Here is a 27,018-nt window from a genome sequence, read left to right as displayed (position 1 = left end):
TCGGTGAGTGGCTCCTGGCCTTCCCGACTGGCCGGCCCCAGACTGTCAGGACTGGCAACAGGACTTCAGCCAGCATCATCACAAACACTGGCACCCCACAGGGATGTGTCCTCAGTCCCATCCTCTACACCCTGTTCACCCGCGACTATGTCACCTCCCACAAAGACAACACCATCACAAAATTCACGGACGACACCGCAGTGACAGGTCGCATCACTAGCGGGCATGAAGCAGCCTACAGGAGGGAGGTGGCCGGTCTGGTGTCATGATGCAAGGACAATAATCTCAGCCTCAGCACGGACAAGATGAAGGAGATGATAGTGGACATGAGGAAGGAGAGGAGAACTCATCGGCCGCTGTTCATCCAGGGGCTCAAAGTGGAGAGGGTGAGCAGCTTCAAATACCTGGGCATCTACATCAGTGAGGACCTCACTTGGACACATAACACCACACAGCTGGTCAAGAAGGCCCAACGATGGTTGTACTTCCTGAGGAGGCTGAGGAGGTTTGGCATGTCGCCTAGGATCCTTTGCAACTTCTACAGCTGCATCATTGAGAGCATCTTGACCAGCTGCATCACTGTCTAGTATGGCAGCACTACTGCTATGGACCGCAAGCGCCTGCAGAGAGTGGTAAAGACTGTGGAGAAGATCACCAGGACTCCACTACCCTCTCTGCAGAGCATTTACCACCACAGGGTGCATAGCTAAGCTGCCTCCATCCTCAAAGACCCCACCCACCCCCCGCACGGACTGTTCATACCCCTGCCCTCCGGTCAGAGGCTCAGAAGTGTGAAATGCAGGACCTCTAGACTGAAAAACTCTCTTTCCGACTGCCATCAGACTCCTAAACAGCTGACTCAGGATCTACCTCATGTAATTCCATCTGTACTGTTTACATACTCATTTTACACATGCATAATTGCAAACTCCCTGCTGAGTATTTGCACTCCACAGCTCCCATGTAGCATATATTCTCTCTGCATTATATTGTGTTCTGGTTGTATTTTTACTTGCTGCTTTAAAGTGCCTTGTGATTTTACTGCCTATTTAGATTTGTGTTATTGCTCATCTACTTTATATTTCAACTTTATATTTCATTTGTATTATGTGGCATTCATGTGGACGGCAAAGTAAGAATTTCATTGTACAGGGAAACATGTTTCCTAACTGTGCATATGACGAATAAACACTTTGACCTTGACCTTTGACCTCTGACCACCAAAATTTAATCAGTTTATTCTTGAGTCCACATGGAAATTTGTACCAAATTTGAAGAAATTCCTTCAAGGCATTCCTAAGACATTGTGTCCATCCGTCTGTACACCCTGAAAATATAATGCCTCTGACCGTGGCTATTGCCAACGCAGATGCACAAAAAAAGAGATGACTCCTGCACTTACATGTACTTTTGATCATTTGTCACATCATTTAGCCAAGAGGGCACCAAATTTAAAGAAGACAACTCTGGAATGACCTCCTCTTTTGGTTACCACACAGCCTGCACCTCCACCATATCCTGGACGGGTCTTAACACAGAGAGAACTTACAGCATATTATTGGTTTGAGCAACTGTAATGTAATTACTGTATTTCAAGTTGTAATCCCTTACACTACTGATTACTGAAACAACTTATCACATTACTGTTGTGTGAATGCTACTGCCCAATGTTGTAGTCAAGAAAAACCAGAAGAACACTTCAAGTTGCCCTGTGGGTTTTGTTTGTTTGTTTTTATTTTTGTGAACAAAGTAATGTTGACTGTTTTTCACTGGGAGGTCTTAACAAATGCATTGAGTACACTGCTGCACTCAGTTAGCTTCTCATAAAAAAAAATAATTTTTTAAATATTTTGAGACCATGAATGTCTAGCAGTCTGTTGCTATGTTTTATGTTTGTATTATGAGAGCACATAGACTTTACATTGGCATGACATCATGAAAATAAAGCTCCATTTTCTAAGCTCTGGGAAAGTTTTACAAAGAAACATTCATAATACAAAGAGTGAAAACTGACCTGGTTTAAAGTCATCTAACTACAAACACAATGTGTTGGTTGTAATAACCTGGCACAAACAACATACTGTATGCGGTGCATCCAGATTCCTTTATTTGATTGTTCTATGCTCCTCGACCGTCGCTTGACCCGGAAGTCTTATCCGTCCGTTATCTTGGAGGATGTCCCAGAGCTCTTATTCCTGCTCTGAGGAGTGAGGATGGAGGAGCGAGGATGCTTATCGCAAGTCAGTTGGGGATTGGATGCTTCAGATGAAGGAGTGGAGGAACAGATGTTTCATGTCTGTATAAATGTGGGTTTATTTTTATTCCTCTCCCATTTGCTCTTTACATCTTTTTCTTGCATCTCACGTGGGTGGGACTAAGATACAAGGAAAAATGATGGAAGTGAGGGAACCTTGGATGCATATAAGAGACCTGGAAGCAGATGCGATGCTAAGAAAAAATCCAAAGAACAATTGTGAAGAGAGAGGAAACGTGTTATAAGAGACGTGAGATGTCTTTTCCTTTAGTCCTTTATCTGAAACGTCCAATCACCAACTGATTCCCTGTAAAGGGGCATAGGTCCATAAAAGGTCCAAAAAATGCTTGCATGTATCCTCGCCCATGGCTCCTTAGCAGCCTCCTCAATCCTCACAGCAGATATAAGAGTCTTGGGATGTTTTCGACTGGAACGGCTTCCAGGTCAAGCAAGGATTGAAGGCCGATCATATAAAAGACTTCGGAAGCAGTCACAGAAACGTGGATGCAATTAAGGGAATTGGGATTTACCCATGGACTGATTTTTTTTTTACAGGAGGGCGCGTAGTTTTACTAGCAGTTACTTTTTACTTTTTGAGAATATCTTTATTGTCCCCAAACACAAACAAAAGGATTAGAAAGCTTTTTTTACTGTGCTGTGCTGAGATCACTGTTTTCTAGTACAAACATAATACAAGAAATAAACATGAAGGAAATATGTGCTGTACCTACAGTATGTAAATGGATACTGTGATTTCTATATGTTTGTATGCCATTGTTGGCTCTCATCTGAAGCAAATGAAAAACAGAAAGCAGCTCTATCCTTACTCTCTGTCGGTGTATCTGTCCATCAGTGTCGAATGCACAGGTTTGTGTGATGTGCCTGAAAACAAAGCTGGAAGGTAACAATGTACTCGAAGACTGTGTCTCATTATAATACCTACTCTCATGTCAAACACAAAGCAATGCCTTCTGATACCTGCTTTTTTACTATCCGTCCATATCCAGGAAGCTAAAAGCTGTAGATGTTCATATTGATGGCATTCTATTTTGTTCTTTTCCCCTGTTTCTCCAGGCATGCCTGATGATATTTCTCTAATGCCTAATGCAGTCTGAATGAACACACAAACCAAAACACACACACACACAGACTGGACTGACACTTCAAACAAAGCTTTTGTCTGCTGCCTGACAGCTATTCCTCTCTTCTTCCCCCTCTCCTCCTCTTCCTCCTCCTCTCATTATCCCCCTCACTTCTCCCTGTCATTCCAAAACACTCGGTCTACCCCCTCATCCCCCTCTCTCTCTGCCACACACACACCACACGCATTCAAAGGTTTATTCCTAATTGAGCTGGCTGGTTAAATGCTGGCTAAATAAAATACAAAGACTGAAAATATAAAGGGCCTTTTAAAACACCACTTGAGCTAAAGGTATAATAATCAGCAGTGTTTCATTTCTGGAAACAACAGATTAATAGGATGATTTATTTTAAAGCAAATTGTCATAATGACTCTATTACTGGCAGAGGTGTCACTAATAAAAGCCTGGGTTAAACTTTGATGTAAAATAAAACCCAAATCTCTCATCGGTTTTATCATCATGTTTGACGGTTTTGTGAGCACGAACAAAGCTGCACTGTGCCCACTGATGGGGATTTTACTTTCTGGAACAAAAGAATACCAGCACTTAATGGGGTCCTGATATAGAATTCAAACTGTGCTTCTTGTATAGACAAGATGCAAGAAGTTATTTTAAAGTTACTCTATTTTTTAAAATCCTTTATATTTAATGATTGTTTTAGACTTGAAAACAATGTACCAAGCAAATATTCTGGTGCAAAAATTTAACAAATTTGACCAAGTTGAACATTTTGTAGAAGATTTTCTCAGTCTTGATGAGATGAAGAGAGAATGTGGGTATACTGTAAGTGACTGGAAAACTCTGATTCTCAGAGTTTTATTACTTTCGTCTCCTTAGCCATAAATCACAGTCTTATTTTGAGTGTACTGAAGTCTGAACTCTTTGTCCTGAACCGTACCCCAGGAGAAATATGGAGCAACAGCTAAGATCAACTTAAGAGAAATGACCCCAGGAACTGGAGAAACTAAAGAACTTTTTCAGATCTTGTTTAAGAGATGCAGGTTTCCCCTGACTGACTGTTCTGAGAAACAGTGAGAAAGAAAAGAAAACATCTACTTAGACCTTAGTATTAATGGGTCCTAACATCAAGAAAGGGGGATTTTAACATTTCTAGTTGCTGACCTGTCCTGTCCACCTTTGTGGAGCTGGGGATCGGCCCAGCAGCCCCGTGACAATCGGCTCCACCATCTGAGCTGCAGTCACATGGCTTCTGGGCCTAAGTCTACAGCCATGTGAAATTACTATATGTAGTAAAACCATAAAATATTTTTAAATTAATAGAGCCACTGTAGTAGTAGAAGAGGTTCATTGTATAAGAAAGTGGCTTCTGGTGTGATATGTGCAAAAATAAATAAATAAACATAAAAAAATGCAAAAACAAGCTAGAAGCTGTATCAAAATGTGATGGCTGAATCCCACTGAGCTGCACACTGTCACATTGCCATGACTCGCACTGGAATATCATGGTGCTGTCGGTAATGCCTTTATTAGCACCTGTGCTTTTCCTGCTATGACAAGTCACAATATCTTCTTGGAATCATGGGACATTTAGCAACATTTAAACACAAAAGCAGCCAATTAGCATGTTCACCTCATGTACAGTAAATGAGCAGAGCTGCTGCATGCTGTCAGCCAGTGACTGTCCACTGTTTTCTCATTTTTGCTAAACCCAGTTTTATATAAAACACCATTTTGAATATGAGCTAAATGAAGAACTCTGTATTCACTTCAGTTACAACAAAAGCTTTTCATATGAGGAAGATAGAATATGATCTAAACTGTGACTGTGAAATGCCACAGTATCGTGTGGAAAGGCTGAGTGCAAACAACTAAAATGTACAGAAAGCTTTGCTTAAAATGTTTTGATGCCTTCAAATGAGTTAAAGTATATTTACAATTATTTGCCTTGAACTTTTGTTGACAGTAATTTCCATAAGACACAAATGCAGTGTGTGGCCACACTGTCAGGCTCCACTAGATTTTCAATGAAACAGCTCCTTATTGCAGACTAGAGCCTTTCTTCCTACTGATGACAGAAGATAGAAACTTCTCACAATTCAATCCACTGACCAGGATAAACATCTGGCAGCGGCTGTGTAGTGTGTTGGTTTTTACACTACAAGAAATAAAATACTATAATTTCAGCACAGTTCCATACAGATGACCATATAAATTGTGGTCTTATGACAAACTTGTCAGTTGCACTTATATAAAGTATCCTGTAACTACTTGCAGTTACAGCTGCAGTGGCCCTTTATCCCCGTGATGATTATCCTTCATTCATCAAGACACTGCATTTCCACTGGGCATCTGCTGAGCGGCAGTTTCTGTGCCTTGCTAAAGGGCCCATTAGCAGCGGTTGCCGGGGAAGGGAGAGAGCAGCAGTGAAAGTGAATGAGAGTGTGATGAGACTCGGTCAGGGACACTGGTGTGTTTGTGTGTGTTTAGTTATCAGGGGAGCACAGCATAGCTCTGCTGAGATTAAATTCCCAGAGCTTAGTCAGGTTATCAGCATTACTTCAGGACACACACAAACACACATGAACACACCCACAGAAGGAAAGCAGAGTGGATATTTTCATTCACAGAAAATATCAACATGGACAGTATGTCTACTGCTGATATAACCGCTGCTATTAATCCCCACCAATCCATCCGTCTGCCCGTTTGTTCATCAGCTTTCTTTTTATTCCTTCCTTAATTCTTTCTTTGTTTTTAAAAATGTCTTTTTTCCAAAAGTGGATGCGGTTAACAGCAGTGCAGACAAACTATCCAACCCATCTTTGTTTTATCAACGTGATACCAACGTGAAAAACTGAAAAGAAAAGATGGAAGTCAGATAAAATTTCAATATTTATTGCTCAAAATCAAACTGAAATTTGATTTCTTCTCACTTGTGTTTGAGGAAATTGAAATCATGGTGAAACTACATTTATATTTTTATATATTTCTAAAGCTTTTGGCATTTTTGTGGAAACTGCATCGTTAGCATCAAGGCTATGGATGACATTTTCCGTCACAGCAGCACTGAGCATGAGACATATGTAATAAATGTCCATGGTGCTCTCCTGACTGGGGTACATCACAGCCCCACAGAAAACATTGATGCAAGATGTTTTCCCTCCCATAGTTAATGAGCACTTGGATACATCCCAAGTCTCCTATAACCACCAGTGTTTCCCTGCCTTGCATTTTTACCTTGTGTCCTGCCCACATAAGCTGTCAGGGAAAAATGCTAGGAAAAATTTAGAGAGAGGACTCGAGGAAACACGTTATTAACAACATGAGACATCCTTTCCTCCAATTATTCATCTGATGTGTCCTATCAGCAACTGATTTTTGATAAATCAGCTCCTCAGAGCAGATATCGGAAAGGCCTCGATCGAGGGGCTATGTTGGTCAGGGGTTGAAGGGTTGCAGGGGGAGTGTTGTAGGCATGTATGATAAGACCACGTTATGTGATGTGAGTGACTCCATTCATGTTTCCAGCCCATGAGTTTCCCTTGTTTTCCTTAGCATGCTGCTAACATAACCAACTCTACCTTAGCACTAATTCTACCTCCGGTGTGTCTGCACTAATAGATAAAAACACAGTTTTATATCCCAGTAGCCTAACTAATGAAAACACATGGCGTGTTGTTACAGTGCCTTTGTAACTGTGGCCCAAATTCGAGAGCAAATAGCATTGAATGCTCATGCTAACAAGATAAACAAAAGTCTTCTTCCCATGGGTGTCCACGTTCTAGTTGTACCCCATATGTGATTGGTCAGTGCAGGGCCTTTGGCAGATGATGTCAACGTCCAGTGCAGCATAAATTTAACTAAATCAAACTTTTTTTTTCGTATGAGGCTGCATTACTGTGCCGGAGCCCCCCTGCAGTACTGGTCCCGATAGAAATGAATGGAGAGGGCTGCGTTTCTTTCACACCTTTGAGACTCAGTCTGAACGCAGCCTAACACAGGGAGTGTTTACATCACAGCTGGGGCATTTGTCTGCCTCCACACTACATATGTGGTGCTGGAGCTGATATAATATTACTAGGACTGCCAGGAACAATTTTCATGATCAGTTAAAATGCTATTATTGCATTGATTAATCAATTAACAGTTCAGTCTATAAAATACCAGAAAACACTGAAATATGCAGTGAGAATGTCTTCATGCACAAGGTGACATCATTAATTTTTTGACTAACTCCCCAAAAAAACTTACAAATATGTAAACTGATGGAAAGCAGAAACTTCCCATTTGAAAATCCTGGAACTATCACATCCAGCTGACAAGTTCTGTATAAGTCCAAAACCTTGATTTTGGACAGACTGACTGTTAGTTGACCACAGCACTACACTTCCAAAACCCTGTAAAACATAAAGGAGTTCAGCTCAGTGAAGTGTAAAAGGAGCTGGTGGCAGGCTAACCTGTGTGTGACAGGTAGTGCAGTGTGCTCCTGCTGCACGCTGGGAAATAAATCCTGGATGTGTTAATTACCTTGTCTGACCTGATTCCCTCCGCGTGAATGTCTAGTGTGTGACTGACGGAGACAGAGACAGTGATCTGTAGCGTGGGACTGCAGCGCTGTGTGTATGTGTCTGTATACTGTATATGTGTGTGTGTTTGTCACAGTGACAGCTCTGGCAGTTATCTCTCTGCACTGACAGACAATGCACATGTCAACCAGCAGTCCCAGCGCACACAGTGATCACATCTACACATCCTGCTGTAACCCACGCACACGCATACACACACACACACACACACACACACACAAACACCTAACCTGTCAATCATTTTGTCTGGTATTCCCACTGCACTCTTTCTTTCTGCTCCTCCCTTTTTCAGTCTACCTTTCTCTCCCCCATCCTGCCACAGTCTTTCATCATTTTGTTATTATTTCTTTCCTTTTTAAGAAACTGTCTGTTTCCCTGAATCTGGGTCTTTTTTTACCCTTGCATGGGGGACTGTTTTTTCTCTGCTTCTCTGCTCTGTCTCCCTCCCACTCACATTTGCTGATAGACTAAATGTTGAAGCTGGGGTCTAGTAGAGAAAGCCTCTTTTAATTGAGTTGATTGGTAATTAGCTAGCCTGTCTCATCTCTCGGCATTGGGTGTGGTAAAACAAGATGCCCTTTCCTGGGTCAGCAGGCCACAGCCTCATGCATAACTTGCATTCACACACTCAATTATATGCAGACACATTACTTTGTACTTCTGAGATTTGAGTTTGGCTGCAAGCTTGTATTTCTCAGCGGAGGCTGATGACTTTTAGAAGAAGTTTAGGAGGGCAGTAAAAGGTTTTTGATTTTGTGTTATGTACAGGAAGTGTTCCACAAACCTGGGGTTCACCACCCTTTCTTTTTCCCCACTCTCTCTTGCTCTCTTGCTCATACTATATTGTAAATGCTGTAAGAAACACTTTTGAATCAAATCTACAGTACATGCAATCATCCTGGCTTTCAGGATAAGAAACCATACAACACTGACCAATTAAAAGGAAAGATTTATTGTGATCTCTCCAATGACACCGTGACAGGACATGAATGTATCTGGCCTTCACAGCACGCTATGGTTCAGTGGGCCAGAAACTCTTTCTGGATGAGGAGTTCAGCTTCCTCTGGGCCCAATTAAGTTAAAAATGTGTGCACTCATGAATCAAAGTACCCAGCTAATAACATATGTCATATCATAATGAACTTTATTATAAATTTTTAAAAATTTGGTTAACAGTGGTGGAAGAAGTCCTTTGCTTAAATAAAATCAAAAGTCCTGGATTCAAAATGTTGTTTAAGTAAAAGTATTAGCATCAAAACATGCAGTGCTAAAAGTAAAAGTACTTATTATGCAGAATGGTTCAGTTCACATTCCTGTATATCATGATATTGTATTATTACTGATGTATTAGTGTGGACATCACATTTAATGTTGCAGCTGGTAAAATGGGAGCTAGTTTTAACTACCTTATATGCATTTAATTTGAATTACTGCTGGGTAGCGTGTGAATTTTGCAACATACATCAGTGAGGTCTTATAATTGTACTGTATGTTTTGTATTAATCTGGATATGAAAATTAACTAGTAACTAAAGTTTGAAAATAAATGTAGTGGAGTCAAAAGTACAATATTCACCTCTAAAATGTAGTCAAGTCATAATATGAAGTAACAGAAAATGAAAATACTAAAGTAAAGTACAGATACCTCACAGTTGTGCTTAAATACAATACTTGAGTAAATGTATTTAGTTACATTGCACCACTGGTGGTTAATGGTATTTGTAACAGACAGTTTATTTCTTGTGCTTTGGTTGACTTTTACTGTGTGTACTGGCTCCCCACTTGGACTCTATAAAAAATGTTCATTATTTACTATTAAAAAGCTTTTTGATGTTGTTGTTGCTAATGCCTGTCACAAATATACTATTTCTAGAAACCCCTCAAATTAAACAGTTTCAGTATCACATATACAGATTACCTTATCATAGGACTGGAAGTAGGGGACATAGTGAGCCCAACTCTCTCCACAGTTAAGAAATATGCTTAGTGCTAAAGTTAACTAAATGGCAAGTTGTATCTAATTATTGTAGTCCATACATAAAAAGTCATGTAAAATCAATTAGTAGTTTATGGAAAAGTTGCATGTCATAGCTATGTCTTTGTGAATATCAACCCTGTAAAGTGACACAGGCTGAGCAGACATATACTACCTGACGTTCATATTTCAGTTGATGTATGTAAATGAGACACAAAGTCTTAACAAGGCAGCTCTAGGTGTCCTGATAGGCTTTTAACTTTGGACAAAGCCATTCTAGTGCTTTTTTTCCTCCTTCCTATCATATTATAAGCTAAGATAATTGCCTCGTGGTGTCAGCTCTATAGCTTAAGGAGAAAACTGCTGCAGCTCCAGCAGGCTGAGCTGGACAAAACACAGCAAAGACTGGAAGCATTTTTTTTACTGGTCCTAGGGCTTTTTGAAATAAATTGACACCAACTGATTTGTGTTTTTGCAAAAAGCATTTTCTTTTTGAATCTGTTTCCTGATGATACAGATACAGATCACAGCAAAGCTAGTGATGTTTGATCTCTGAGAATCTTCTGGACATACACTTTCCCACCCGACTGAATGAGAAACTGTGTCCAGACCTTTGACTGGTAGTGTAGGGGTCAGTAGTGGCATGGGATAAATGTTTTATTGGAGTCTGGAGTTCAAGCTGCCTTTGCAAATCAAATGTGCAACTTCTGAGACTCAAAAGTTCTTAGTAAAAATAATAAATTAAAGTTCATGCTGAGCTGGTTCAAATAGACAAAATATTCAATATACTTTTTGAACCAGCCTGTACAAACACATTGGTCACAGATTATTTGTTTTATAGGGAAGGGAGTATCAGACTATTTCAGTGGAAGACTACAAGGGTATGTGACGTAAATAGTGACTTAAATGAAAACAACCAAACCATTCAGCTTCATTAATTGCATTACTTATGTCTCTGTTGAATTCTTGTTCCACATCTCTTCTTGCTGTCACTTACTCAGCAGGATTTATTTCTCCCATTCTCTTCTCCTATGTTTATGTGTTATGCGGAATTTGAGTCACTTTAAATGATGCAGTTTACCCTGATATTTTCCTTTACTCTACCCGACTACTCTAATCACACAGCAGGAAAAGAATTACAGCAAATGCATTTCGCAGATCCAAAAATGACTTGTTAGCAGTACTCATTAAAATCCAGTGGGGCTCACTGGTGGCAGGCTATGTGTTGTGCTCAGCGGGAGATCCTAACAAGCTTTTCTCTTTGTGTTCCTCCAGTCATCTAGAGACAGAGCGCAGTGCCCTGAAGAGGAGAGAATGGGAGAGGAGGAACCAGGAGGTCCAACAGGATGAAGACTTGTTCTCTACGGGTTTCAACTTGTTTGGAGAACCGTATAAAGTAAGTGTGAGTGATTAATGGATAGTTAATAATGAGATAATTAGATGATTCATAACTTATACATAGTTTATCATTTTGGGAAATATGCTTATTAGATTCCACCTAAAGCTATAATGGTCATTTTTATGTTACTGGTTTTGTGCTAACTAACTAAATGAATGAGATATAGCATGTTAATTAGTGGGGAGTTCTAGTGTTAGTAAGTAGTGGTGCCTGCAGGATTATATTTCATAGTACGCACAAGAACTGCCTACAGCGGCGTAAATCGTGTTTTAACCTGAAACCTTCATTATAACAAGATTCTTTGCTCATTTTTTACGTTTTTTTTTTCACTTCAGCAACCTCTCCCTCATCAACAACCTCCTACCAACTTTCCACACAGTAAGCAGCATTGCTCTTAGGAGGCGTGCTCCAGCCAGTCCATCCTTGGGAATCACTGATCTGCCACTTAAATTCACACACAATAATTAGTCCACAAAATGACAGCAGCTCATGCGCCATGGAAAATAGAAAAAAATACCCTGCACATGTTCCAATGATGTTTCAGGCATTGTCGAGAGCAGGTAATGTCAGTGTGAGGCCACTGTCACTCACTCCCAGCTGCAGGGCTCACATTAGGGAGTAGAAATGATGTGATCCACTCTAGGGGTGTGCAATACGATTTCATATTAGACAGCTATATTTCTCTATCGTACAATGACCGCCAGATGCAGTGGTGTAAAACTTGAGCAAAATCATTTAAAAACTGTACGCATGGTGTGTACAGGATTATGGCTGCAGGCACCACTGTTAGTAAGCATGTTGTTGACCTTTCAAGAGAGCTATGCTAACGTTAGCTGTTTTAGCTTGCATCCATCTTAAGCTAGGCTACAGCATGTCTACTGCAGCTCCATACACAATGACTTGTGATCTTCTCATCTGACTATCAGAAAAATAATGAATAAACAAAAAAGATTTCTTTCATATTTGATAAATTAAACTGCCTGTTTCACAAATGGAAAGCTAAAGGTAATGTTACACCTTTAAGCTAACGTCAGTAAGCTGCACACAGCACACACTCCTCATTTTCTTTACACAACATGCTGCTTTCTCTGCAGTGTTCTCTCACTGCTGTTTAGGAGACAGTTTTATATTTTGCTGTTAAGTTTTGATTGATATCTGCAGGAGGAGAAGTGGACAAACCTGACACCTGAATTTCATTTGGGCAAATGGAGTGAATTTACGACATCTTAATCAGTGAGGATGGGCAACTCTCCTCTATGGGAGTTCCGCTTCGTGATTTAGGGTCATTGGTAACAATTTAGCTTTGTGCAAGCAATAAATTGAAAGGGACTGTTATTGCTTACCAACACTTATCCTAACATTTTTTGTATCGTAATGCACATTAATGCTGTTTTTGTTGATAATAAAGCCGACGAATGAAATATTAACATGACAATTTTTTTCCTTACGCTGTCCCCCTGAGGCTGACGGTGTAATATCCTCGAGCATAGGGTTCAGGTTTGTTCTGTTCTGAGATAGATGATATGCCATCATTTTGTTTCTTCTTTAGTTGAAAGTGAACTAGCCATGCATGAAGTCCATGGCCACTCTCCTGCCCTTGTGTATAAAATTGATTTGGGTTTGTTAACTCTCATTTTCCACTGCCAGCCACTTCTACACTTGGTTATGCTGCCAAGTGTATTGACCTTGGGACAGACTGGCTTTGAATCTTGACAGAATGTCTTTAACTACTGCTGTGTCTGAACACAGAGGACACAGGGGCTTCTCACTAAGATGCTACTTGAGGTTTGAGGGCAAAGGAAGAACATGAGAGGTTGTTCTGATAATAAATCTAATCCTAGGTGCCTCCATACTCCAATTAATGATTTCCAACAAATTAATGGTGCTGAGGTGAGGTCAAGATGTTTGTGTATGTAAAAGGAGAGCTAAGATAACTGTGGACTGGGCTGCGTGAAGGGTAATATTTCAGGCAGTGCTAGTGCTATTTTATTGACACTTGAAAGAATGATGCATTTTACTTGTAATTATTTCATAGAGGAAGAAACTGAAGGGCAAAAGCTACTTCAGGAAGAAATCTAGTTTGGTTAACTAAAGTTACTTAAAAAAAGTTGATCAAGTTTATGTAAATGATAAAATATAATAATATTGTACAATCTTAACAACTAAAACAACTTTCACATTTTAGAGGGTTTGAACAGTGGTCTAAATAATGAGCCTTGTTTTTTTTTTTTTACCTGTCAGAACAAAATCTCTTGATTGTATGACATATGAGCTGTCTCTCAAAGTTCGTATCCAACAGGCAGTTGGTTTGGCTCTGAAAATGTCCTTATCAATGCTGAAAAGCTGCTCACTTGCAGCATGGTGAAAAAAAAGACAATCATTCATATTATTTTATGGCACACAATTTTATATAGTAGTTGCAGTAGTTACACAAAAAATAACACTAAATAATACTAAAACTACTTTGTAGTTGCAGTAGTTACACAAAAAATAATACTAAATAATACTAAAACTACTTAATCACTATGCAATATGAATGTAGTTGAACTACCAGAAAGCTACTACAAAATGTATTTAAACTTCTAGTTTAATTACATGTAGTTCACTACTCCCAAACGCTGCATTTAGGGTCTGTCTTAGTTTGTTTAACTACAATAGGGATTAGACCCAAATAAGAACACTGTTGGATCACCCTGAACCTATGTTATTCATTCTCTTCCATGACAGTCAGACATGCTGTACATTTCAATTTACCATCCCAACCTCCACGCCTGTCTTTTAGCCTCACTATATAAAACAACTTCCTGCATTGGTACTGAACATTTGCAGTTTAGATAATTGTGCAGAATCATCCAATATGGATGTAATTCCTATGGGTAGTAGGCTTAGTCTTTAATATGCCTGCATCTGACCAGCACCTGACTGAAGTAAGCTGCTGTTCAGAGGATTCCAGTTTCATTAATTATAATCATTAAAGCTACTCTGCCTAATTTCTTTTCAGCCGCTAGAAGGTCTAGTGAGACTCAGTACAAAGTGACACCATAAACCATCCTTAACGGCTCTTTGCCCCTCCCATCATGTCCTGTTTCCTAGCAACAATGTAAACTATGGATGTCTGGTTGCGACAAACTGTACAAAATACACACCTCCAGTCCCAAGAAACTGTTCGCTCACTAACTAGTAAATTTGTCAGTCCAGCAGAATGCTCTGGTTACTGCTTATGTGACACAAAGCACTAATGTTACACAACTACCTTGATATTAAAATAATTAAATCCAATGCAAAGCTAAAATCATAATCATTCTAGGTCGCTAATGTTACCAGAACAAGCACATTAGCTTTAGATGCTAACACATCCAGAAGGAATCAAACCTGAGTCCTTTGACTGCTTTTAACACTCTCTTTCACAAAAACACAAACTGATGTTAACCCTAGTTTTTGCAGGGGTTTTTTTTTTGTCCTAGTCTTTCTGTTCAAAATAACGTGCCCTCTGTGGTCTGGCAGCCACTGTTTCAAACTTTTAGCAGACAGGAGCCATGGCTGGCTGTTTGAAATGACTACATGGCATTAAAAAAAATATTCTTCCAACCTTCACTAGTTGGCAGGTGGCGCTCATTTACAGACTACTTTGAAAACACAGGTCAGAGAAGCTGGAATAACAACAGAAGAGCTGTAAGTGGGAAGTTATGCACGGGGCCATATAGCAGAGAGTCACGGCACGTTGCTCCATTTTCACTCTATTTATCATACAATCTGTGAAATTTTAGTTAATACATCTTTAACTTAATAATGTGATGTACAACTGAAAATTAAAATGATCCAGATAAAACTGGAGCAGTGATACCTCTTATATGTGTCCCATGGAGGAGACTTAATAGGTAATAACATTTACTTGTTTCATATTCCAGTTCTAATCTTTCTCTTCCATACACTTCCCCAGTTTATCTCTCACTGCTGCTAAATGGCTTTGGCACACCTTGCTACTTTCTTCTGCTGATTTATTTGCCACACTAACAATTTAATGTTTTTCTTCAGGTTTTGCTTTATTTCAGGCCTGTACAACCTTACTGCACTTTCTCTGTGTCTCGGTGCTGGCTGAACATGCTCCTTTAGAGATCCATAGTGGTACTTTTTCATTATCAGACAGGATTTATATAAACGTTATTGTTCCTGGTCTGTCTCTTCTTCTTTTTTTTTTTTCTTTGCTACCATTGGGCTGCCTTATTTCTCTTACGGTATGCCTGTCATATGTCTATCACTCTGCTTCTGTCTTTCTCTCCCTCTCTCTCCTATATTAATTTTCTCTCAGATATTAGCTAATCCCTCTTCTAATCCTGTTAAAGAGCGTTATGCTGTTAGTAGCTATTTGGGATGATCTATTCACACACACACACACACGCACATACGCACGTATCACACACCACACACACATACACACACATACACACACAGGTATTCATCCTCTCCTTCCCCTCTGTTTTCCATTTTGCCTCTCTGTAAATGTGTTTTCTGTTCCTCTTCAGCCACCAGATCTTTTATTCATGAGCCTGACATGGAGAAGAGATGGGCTAATTTATTCACAGCTAACTTTGGCTTGCCACAGTGTGTAGTGTTTGTGTGCGTGCATGTGTACACACTGAAATTACATCTGTTAAGATTATTTGAATGAAGTTCTCTTTCTTGTATGTATTTGGTAAATAAGGGTTTATTCTTTGTCCAGTTTTGTTTTTGTGGTATTTTAATGCTTTTCCTGCTTTATTAGAGTATAAAATGAAGGATACAGTGAGGTGAAGAGAGATGATAGAGTTACTGGCACAGCGTAAAGGAGATGGATGCTGCTTTTAGCCGCATAGGTTTAAGGAAAGTGTTTAAACCACAGAGCCACAAGGACCCGGCCGGCACTAGTATTACCCATGGTCTACATGTGATTTGTTATCATTGCAGAAATGCTCTCTCACTGTGCTTTTAGATCTGTTCAAATTGACCATGGCCCTAATTTGTTAAAGTTACAATATGCAAGTTCTAGAAATCAAGCAAGTATGAGCATGAAACTACTTCACTCCTCACACCCCTCCTCTTGTGGATGTATGACAGCTGGATGCCAGATTACAGGACGTGTCTTGTCAACAGTTTTACAGCTGTCTCTTTTATATTTGTGGTCTATGGAAAAAAATACATTTTGGGCCTATTTTTAAATTTGTATTTTATTTTGTTTTATTTATTTATTAATTTTGCTGATCTTTGAGTGGCCACTGAGAAAATTTCCTGAACGACTGAGTGGGGCGCCATATTAAGCGTTCATATTACATCCATGTGTTAGTTAGATAACTTCCAGCAGGTAATGCTAGCTTGACACCTCAGTAGTAGACCAGAATCAAATTCTCATATTCACTGACAGCTGTGACTTTGACTTTGTTCTTGTCTTATTAGTTAGAAGGGCAAAGCTCTCTCAAAAGATTTAGAAGGGCATATTTCTGCACTGCTGCCAGGATGTTCAATGAGTATAAGTCACAGCAGCCTTCAGTAGCACCTCTCCACATAAAGATATGTTTTGAAGCATATTTCAGACAAAGGAATTATAGAAAAAGTAACATACTGTAGCTCTACTCTACATCCCCTCAGGCTTTTTTTCTTCCTCTTCCGGGCTTAGACAAGTGTACAGTACATTGCAGTGGAAGTTATTAGTAAGAGATTTAAAAATACAGTATATTAGCTGCAAATTTAGGAGACTCATCTGGCCATTGATTTTAGTAGTTGCTAAATGCTTCAGAGGTACAGTAGATGTTAGGCAGCCCCTAAATAATCCTATGGGGATTTCATCTGCAAATATGAGTGAAACACAGCCCTCCAGTCTTCAAAAATTAAATGAATGCAACATACTGTATGTTAATGACAGGCTAAATAGCTTATATTATAAAAGGCTCACAAATCACTTTGGTCCAGGATGAGTAGGGCTTTAGAGGCGGAACAGTTAGCTCATTAATCAATTAGAAACTGTATCAGCTACTATTCTGATAACTGAATAACAACTAATGGTTACAACTTCCCAATTGCACATATTTGCTGGTTTTCAATTTATAGGTGATTGTAGGGCAGCATGGTAGCGCAGTGATTAGTGCTTTCGCCTCACAGCAAGAAGGTTCAAGCCCCAGTGCCTTTCTGTGTGGAGTTTGCCTGTTCTCCCTGTGCCTATGTGGGTTCCCTCTGGGTACTCCGGCTTCTTCCCACAGTCCAAAGACATGCATCTTAGGTTGACTGGTGACTCTAAAATCACTCTTTGGGTGTGAGTGGTTGTCTGTCTCTAAGTAGCAAGCCTTTGATAGACTGGTGACTTGTGCCAGCTGGGATTGGCTCCAGTGACCCCCTCCGACCCTCTTCAGCATAAGCAGTGTAGATAATAAATGGCTGGATCTGATATTAGATTAAGCCCTATGACTGTGATGATCCTCAAAATTTGAAACTATGTAATTTATGAGTTTATGGTTTATGAGCAAATACTTGCGCAGCTAATGACATTCCCGTCAGCTTCAGCTGTACTGTGTGTATGCAATAATTGGCAAATGTTAGCATGCTAACACAAAATTAAAGTGCTAAACATGGTAAACATTTACACCTACTAAGATCAGCATATTAGTGTTGTCATTATGAGCATATTTACACACTAGTATTTATCTTAAGTACAGCATCACAGAGCTGCTAGCATGGCTGTAAATTCATAGTCTTCTGTCCCTATTTATTGAAAAAAGCCACAATATAGCAATTATCATGAAAGGATGCTTACATTGCCCTCCATCAGAGCAAATACTGGGTTGATGTTATGCTAATTTGTAAGGTTGTGAAGTGTCTACCACACACACACACACACACACACACACTTAGAATTCCCTCCTCAGCAATAAGACCTCTCCATGGATCATTGCCTGTTATTACAGTATAATTTGGTTATTGACTGAAGCTGTTTGCATAGAAAGAACAAAACCCCACACAAGCATGGAAACACATAACACAAAAGTGAGATTCATGTTTTGCTGATAAGAAAAAGCCAAAAGCATCATGTTTTTGAATTGTACATTTTTCTTTGAAACAACAAAATGATGTACTAGAAGTGAAATAGATCTGGATGATTGCTGTTAAATTCAGCAACAGTTATTTATTATTATTATTACAGTAAGTGGAACTCTTTGAAACACGTTATGTAAAATTGGTTCATCTTTTAATCCCTAAGAACATAAATTCATTATTCATGAATTCATTAACCTCTCTAAACACAGGCAATTTCATGCTGTCTTGAAAATTAGATAAAGGCCCCTTTTCACTTTTTCTCATACATTTGACCCTTTTCTGTAGCTTTATTGGGCACTACCACTCCTTGATGGTATCACGCTGATTAGCAGAGTACAGGTTGCTGACTACCTTGCTCTTATGGCTGTGAAAATGTTTTGACTGAACCACAAAAGAATAATATAATATGTTGAAAACTACAGGGCCACATTTCCAGTGTTCATTGTTTGTCCACCTTGCATGATGAAGCGTCTTGATTAAACTATGGCATGTAGATTTTGCATAATTCACGCATTCTCATGATTAATCATTGCAACCATTTTGTTGCACAGGTATAAATGAAATTTCAGAAAATGGAAGAAAAATCTACTGGCCCTCTCTTTTTCTTCTTTTATGGCTTTTTTCAAGAGTTCAAATATAGAACTGTTGAGACCACTGCTAATAGGCCTTTTTTTTTGAAAACTGCCAAATGATCAAATCATATAGTTACAGCATTAAAGAAGTTGTCACCAAGCGACACAAAAGGTACTCCAGCTATTTTGAGGGACATCTCAGCATTACCACATAGCAGCTGAAGGTGCTTCATTGCCATCTATCAGTATGGCCTGCACTATGCTCCAAGCGATGATTGTTTGAGAATCAGGCTAATAATGATTCCTGTTCCATTAATTTTACTGCTTCAGCCTGGACCGGACCCTCTTAAGGGTGGCATGTGCTTAATTAATCATCAGGACCTGACATCTGGTCAATGGTCACCCTATCCATCTCTCACTGTTCCTCTCTGGATAAATAAAGAGGGCTTTTCATCAAGTGTGGAGAAATGGAAAAATGGAAGACTTAATTAATATTCTTCTCTCTCTCCCTCCCCCTGCCTTTTCTTTCTTCCTTTTCTCCTTTCAGACTAATAAAGGTGATGCGTTGGCCAGTCGTGTCCAGAACACGCTGGGTTCCTACGAAGAAATGAAAGACCTTTTAACCAGCCATTCCAACCAAAGTCACTTGGTAGGAATACCCAAAGGCAACAACAATCTCCAAACCCCGACCACTTCAACTTCAGAGAGACCCACCATGGAGCCTCAGCTTTTCAACGAAACTCTGAGAGGAGGAATAGGAGGAGGTGGAGGAGCAGAGGGAGGTGGGGACAAAAGAACAGGAAATGCACCTGCACCTTCATCTTCGACTTCCATGCAGCCTCCTGCTTCAGCCACAACATCTTCGAGCACCACGACTCTCCCACATCAGAACTCAAAAAAATCTCGAAGCTCCATAGATTGGTCAAGGGGAGGCCACGGACAGAGTACACAAGGACCAGGCCTTGTTCTGGGGCTAGGGCAGAATGGGCAGGGACAGGTCACAGGAGGAACCACAGGTGGCAGGGGGAAAATGTCTTTATTAGAGGAACAGCAAATGCAAAGACATGAAGAACTGTTTAGCTCACTGAAAGATGACCTTGGTTTAAAAGGAGATTCAAGCCCTTCTTCACCCTCTTCATCCTCCTCTTCCTCTTCTTCTTCTTCTAGAAGGCACTCTTCCCACACCTCCAAAGCTCTTCCTCTCCCAGGTAGGTCTTCCACAGAAAGGAATAGGCCAACATTTTGTAAAATATACTTATTCACTTTCAATCTGAAAGCCAGTACCTAATTAATACACTTGTACACATTTTAATACAAAATTTGGACACAGCTGGACTTGTTGTTTCCTCTGGCTCCCCATCCATATGTTAACTTAATGCTGCATTCATGCCATGTCACTGGAATTGAAAAAAACAGGAAAACTTAAGTTATTTGGACTTGAGAGTATTCATGTGTACTAAGATGGATGGCCTTGTTACCAGAGTAGATTAAGAAGGAGAGTGATGACATCTCCACTGACTCTATAAGAATTGGTCTTTTACAGTAATGGCACATCATAGGAACATCGAATAGTTCCAAACATTTGCAGCAGTGCCATGGAGTGACACTGACTTTGCTGCTATGTTCCAAAGTAAAAAGAACTCAATAACAGTATCTATACTTGTGACATTTTAAATTAGCGACACCAAAGTAAAAAGAACTCAATAACAGTACATGTGTCATGTGTGTCAAAGCATGTTTTACAGCCTGTCTGACTACCTCTCTTAAATATTGGGTCAAATTAATAATTAGGTACCTAGCTAACTAGCTAAATTAGCTGAACTATGTAGAACAAGAGAACACAGAATCAGAATTAGCTTGCAAAGCTGTACAAGTCAGTAAAAGCAGCAATTTTCTGATAAATCATGCTGTTAGTTGCTCATTTAGAACTATATTATTAACTATTTGAAGCTACGTGAGTCGCAACTCTTCTATCTTAGCAGCTCTGCTTGTTACTAGTCTTGTAGTGACATCATTTAAATAGCCTAAATTTTCCGCTTTTGCAGTACCAGTACTTCGTATTTGAAGCCTTTTGTTTTCTGACATTGTATAGCTTCTATTAAACTAGTAAATTAGTTAATTTATTTATATTAGTGTTACAGTTAAACTTTATTTAAACCAAATTTTATTTTTGCATTGGCATTTTCCAATTTGTTGATGCAGGCTGCCGTAATGTATTCCTCCTGCTTATGGTGTTTTTCCATCAGCATGGCTCAGCCCTTCCAGGCCGAGGCATACGCGGCAGAGCCATGCTCTGCTCCCAAGTCGACATGCTGTGCTTCCACTGCACCATAAAATGCAGTGTTTATCTTCCACAACTTGATCATGTGGACGTGGCGCCAGCTGCTGACAAGCAACACATAACTCATAGTATCAGTGTGGTGCTACTAACCTGTAACAAGGAGCCCTTGGTGCTAGGCATTATTTTAACCCCTTATCAGAAGACCAAGTGGGAGACTCAATTTTCAGATCTTGCTGCAGTTAAACAACGGATAAAAAGTGAATTCTGAATGGGTAGGGACTTTCCCTCAGCGCAACATTTCAGCAATGCATCTCAATGAGCCGGCTCTGTAGAAGGCAGAGCTTGGCCTGACTCGTCCCTGGGCAGAAGCAGGGTCGGCTGAGCCCATGTCAGCACGATTACCCCCTGCTGCTAGGAAATGGAGGCCAACCCATGCTCGCCTTGATTGATTAAAGCATGCTGATGGAAAAACACCATTAATTGCTTGTAACTGTGGTCTAACAATATGACATTAACATGGAATGGGCCAATAAATTTCTGGCTCTGTCATCATATTTGGCATACAGATATGAGAGTGGCATCTATCATTCCTACCACAAGAAAGTATATTAGCACACACCAATATTTCTACTTATTCCTTTAGCATTTGGGGAATTTCTTAAATGTTGATATTCATAAATAATTTTTGTATTTGCTGGAGTGCTGATGAATAATTTCAGTAAATTATTTCAGGGTAAAACAGACAACCACTTTTTGGGTGGGATGTATGAAAATTAGCATCTGCATCAGATGATAACCACATCTTGTAGTTGATTTTTAAACCACCCAGCAACACATCATTTGTTTTGATTATGATTGGCTTCGTCCATCTGGGAGAGGATTTTTTTTGCTTTCAACCTTCATTAGATTTTGATACCACAGAGCAAAGCAATATTCTGCCACAACAGATGTTGCTTTGGCAGTTTTTGACTTTTCTTTTGGTTCTCTTCTCTTTCTCTTTTCTTTCACAGATGGTGGCAATTTTCGATCTTCCACCATTGAGGGTGGCCATTTTAAGCCTTTCCCTAACACAGAAAATTGTGGACATTTTAAATCCTCCCCATTTGAAAATGAGACATGTTCTCACCTGTCAACATCCTCCTCCCCGCTGGCTTCCACGTCAGTTCTGACTACGCCTACTCCTGGTCTAACCACTCCCACATCCGGACTGACTACCCCCACCTTTCCACCTGGTAGCCTATCGGGAAAGCCGATCGCAGTGCAGCAGAAGCCCACGGCGTATGTTCGCCCAATGGACGGCCAGGACCAGGCACCTAGTGACTCTCCCCAGCTGAAACCCCCTCTAGTGGTCACAGAGGGATTCAACAGCAGTCAAGCTTACAGTGGGAACTCTGGAAATGTGAAGAATAAACTGCCAAAACTGAGTCTCAGCCACACAGGGGAGGTAAGAGAACAACTGCTGTGACTTACTGACACTCTCATTTTGGTAGATCTCATTAATTAACGGTGTACAGGATTTTCTCAAATCGGTGTTTAACGCTAATATAAGTGGTTATGTTGATCTTAACAATAACAGAACCGGATACTGGTTGTTTTACAAAATTCTCAATCAATTAAATTAACATCATATTACCTTTTCATAATGGCTCCAGTGTTCATTTTATTTTTGGTTAATAATCCATGAGTTAAATCTTAATCTTAAATTTTTAACAAATCTTTGGTCATTAAACACAATGCAAGGTAGTATAGTGGCTAATAGGAATATGATTCTTTTATAAAGAAATAGGTTTTTAAAAACATTTTAACTATAAGTAGCAGCATTACTTAACTTATAGATCCTTTAAAAATACACCTGTCTGATTTCATTGCAATAAAGAAAGATCAGTATCATTCTCATACATGTGTATTAAATATAGAGCTGGATGGAAGATGGGCTTAGCCCACCAATACCTCTATAGTTCCCCAACTAAGGAAGGAATGGAGAAACATGAATTTTATTACATCACCAACAATGTGAAACACTCAAGAGAAGAGATTCATATAGTAAACAGAGTTTAAATTAACTGATAATTTCTAGAATAATACACAAAATACCTTCACACAAATATTTCTTTAATTTTGAATGATATATTCTAAGTATAATTTATCCAACTCAGTTACAGATTCCATGATGATTTTATTGCTAGTGTTTGTGAAGAGAAACCAGCTTTTCAGATGATAGTCCACAACTACAGCAACAAAGTAGACCATGGATATTTGGTTTGCTGTTGTGGTTGTGGGTTCAGAACCGCTACACCCCTAATGACTATATATACAGTAAATAAAACATTTAAAATGAACACTTTAGGACTAAAAATTACTTGAATATAATACCATTCAGCAAATAAATGAGTGTGTGTAGTGCACGCTTCAAAGGTTCCATTCCAACTTACAAGTACATAGCATTATTCTAAGCCTTTAAATCACACTTTGCAGGCAAAAAATAGAATCTAAAGTATAATCAAGAGGTTGAGGTTGACGTGGTGAGCAGTGACACACACTGACATCTGATATTATGGATTTGACTGTATGATTTTATGTTTTTTTAACAATAACAGTGCTCTTCTTTTGTTCATATACAGTACGCTGTACTCTAGTCACATTTGGCTAATTGTTATGTCAGATGAAACTGACAGTAACCAAACTCCTCCACAAGTCTCTCACTCACTCTCTGACTCACACACTTAACTCTCTGACCTATTCTCCCCCTCTCTCTCTCTCTCTCTCACTCACTCACTTTCCTTTCCAAAACAGCAAGAAACACCAGGCTTGTGTATGTGTGTGCTGTGTGAAACTAGTTGACAGGCGAGTAGTCATCCATATCGAGCAAGCCAGCTGTTCCTCTGCTTTGATAAGGCTCGTGTGTGTGTTTGTGTGCCTCTCCAAATGAGCCCGAGATGGAGCTTTGAGCATATGGCATCGAGAAGGAGACGGAGGAGAGAGGGAGGGAATTAAAATATACTTTACTTTCCACACTTTGTCATGGAGGGTAAGACAGAGAGCAAGTATGTTCATGGCCATGAGTGGTTTGCTTTCATTTTGTTTCACCCACACATCCATGGATGCTCAGTTATCGTCAGCATACTGTTTAGTTTTTACTCTTCTCATATTTATTCCAATGAGAGTTTATTGGAAGGAAAATGTACACTCAGTGTGGACTGAGGGGGAGGAATGGAGGGATATGAGAGGGAAAGGGGAGACTGATGAGGAGACGGTGGAGAGGCAAAGAAAGGAAGGAGGGATAGAGGAAGACAATGACTGACTGATTACCACACCTTATCATCGCTGTATTTGTTCTGGGAAGATGAGTTGTTGGATGTGTTCTGCAGCTTAAACAGCAAATAGCAGCAAATCAGAGGATTGAACAAAACAGCAAATTAAAAACTTTAAGAATCCTGCTGTATATTTTATGCCAGGAAATGAGGCTCTCGGTGCCTGCGTTTTACGTTTTGATAGTCAGTCTAGCAACATAAAGCAGTAACAGTAGTAGCTGTAATGTGTCATGTGAATGCAGTATCAATAAAAGAAATTCCTGTGGAGTGAATAAGCATGATTGATTTACCATGTAACTGTTTCCAAATTATTTTAGGAGCTGTGAATGTGTTTGCAGTATTTGGCTCCCGGTGCTGTTGTTGTGTGCTGAGTAATTCTGTGAGCGTGTGACTTTGTATGTGAAATAAGCCTTTAAATCACTGTGGAAGATTTCTGTTAGTCTGTAGAATAATTGATTAGAGCCCTTTAGTTATACAGTACATGTGTGTGTGTGTGTGTGTGTGTGTGTGTGTGTGTGTGTGAGGAGAGAGACAGGGAGAGAAAGAGAGCGATAACACTTCATTTTTTTAACATATACAGTAGTCTTAAATCTGCCTCTGGAAACACACACATCCTTGTTTTTGTCACTTACCTTGTCCCTACATAGACTTACATTCATTTCCAGGAGTCTTACCCTAACCTTAACCAGAACATCTACTTGCCTAACCTTAGCCCTAACACCTAACACTTAACCAATCCCTACATTTGCTCTAACCTTACCCCCCATCATTTTCATAAAATTCGACATGTACATTATGGAGACCAGTCTCCGGTCCCCACAAGTGACTTCTGGTCTACCACCTTCCAATCTTTAAAGACTCCAGTATATTCACCAGCTAGGGGCTAACTTTGTCTTTCTCCCATTTGGGCCTGGGCAGGTTGAGTACAGTGGGTTTTTAGAGATTAATCGCTGAAAATAGGTTCCTGCTGCATCTGGCAGTGATGAGAGCAGTGAAAGTCAACCAAAACAGTCATAAATTCAAAACAGTGAGCTACAAAGACACTAAAAAAATCAGTATAGCTGGGAGTCAGGTGATCATTCTTTGTTGCATTGTCACTACTAATCCTTTTGTCATATAGAAATATTGATACTGTGTAGTGCAGCTTTAATCTGTGACGTGCTTACAGAACTCACTTTCTTCATACACCTCGTTTTCTTCCTAACAAACAAATCTTACAATTACTATTGTATTGTTTATTTAAATGAAAAACTATAGGTTAGATTTTACAATTTATATTTGAAAACTTATTTAAAAATCCATGCTTATCTAATTCTTCAGTATCAGAAAGCCACAACTTATTCAATATCCTTTCATAACAATAACTTCTAATGGGAAAAATACATTTATTATGTTTTATTCTAAACATGAGAAGAGAAGCAGAGGGAGACTATTGAACACAGAGAAACATTTAAATTGTTCAGACACACTTGCTCACATGAGGTCAAGCTGTCACTGTGCTTTCAGTGACATTCAATTGCCACTGCTTTCTTATTCAGGTAAACAATACACAGGTCAAATGGATATACCTGTATATTTCTGAGACCCTGCAAGTGAAGCCGCAAGACAGTAAACATGGAGGTGACAGGTGACATTTCTAACAGTACTGTGACAGGTTTCATTTACATGTAGTTCAAAGTGTAGAGCTGATGTAATTTCACACAGATTTGAAGGCCTGCTGTGGTGTTTCTGTCAGGCGTATGTAGAGGCACACACGGTGCCTCACTACTAATGTAGCGGTAAATAAGAAGCAGGCTAAGTAGACTAAGACCTCCAGTGAGTAATCACCGTCAGGCTAACACCAACCAAATCAATTCTGCTCCCAGAGAAAGCATTCACTTTTTCTTTTTTACCTGAAAAGATCCTGCCATTATACTGTATTACACATTAACATTCTCAAAGGATCATGGGAATACAATTCTATAAAAATTGATGTCGGTCTCAGAACTTTGGATGGACTTTACTACATCCTTACATCTCTTACCCTCTAACATGCAGTCTGTCAGAGGGTTTTGCATTTCAGCTGGTTTCTGTTCAACACAAGGCACTTAACTAGAATACACCTTGAACCGGTTATGTAGGGACAATTGAACAGGACAATGGTTCACATGTAGTGTGAAATCATAAATGTCACCAAAACAGCAAACAGCTTTAATTATGTTTAATTTATTACTAATGTCATAGCAGACACATTTGAGCTAGAGGGATATTCTAAAAATTACCTTAGAATTTGCTTCCAGTTTCAAAGATGAAACACATTTGACCCAGGATTTATCAAATCAAACACCATGTTTTAAACTTATAATTCTCTTGATCAAAATTATCGTCACCTGATATAGCTTGGAATATTTTAGTTGCTAACTTCAGGTAGGTTAAACCTGTAATGTTGCTATCTGTGTTGCTAATTCTTGAGTGAAACCAACTTTAATAACTTCTC

The 27,018-nt window shown here is 39.5% G+C and overlaps 1 protein-coding gene across 1 annotated transcript in view; it reads left to right on the top strand.

Annotated features, from left to right (window-relative positions):
* The window catches only part of aff2 (AF4/FMR2 family, member 2), a 159,342-nt gene that overhangs the window by 41,457 nt on the left and 90,867 nt on the right, over nucleotides 1-27,018 (top strand). The window contains exons 2-4 of the mRNA XM_020595533.1: nucleotides 11,193-11,313; nucleotides 19,498-20,158; nucleotides 22,242-22,675. Coding sequence (XP_020451189.1) covers nucleotides 11,193-11,313; nucleotides 19,498-20,158; nucleotides 22,242-22,675 — 1,216 coding nt within the window. The remainder of the gene's footprint in view (nucleotides 1-11,192; nucleotides 11,314-19,497; nucleotides 20,159-22,241; nucleotides 22,676-27,018) is intronic.

Source organism: Monopterus albus, unplaced genomic scaffold (assembly GCF_001952655.1).
Source record: "Monopterus albus unplaced genomic scaffold, M_albus_1.0 scaffold27.1, whole genome shotgun sequence".
In the NCBI taxonomy this organism is placed as follows: Eukaryota; Metazoa; Chordata; class Actinopteri; order Synbranchiformes; family Synbranchidae; genus Monopterus; species Monopterus albus.
Note: the sequence above shows the minus strand (reverse complement) of the source record. Positions and strands in the feature narration are given on the sequence as shown.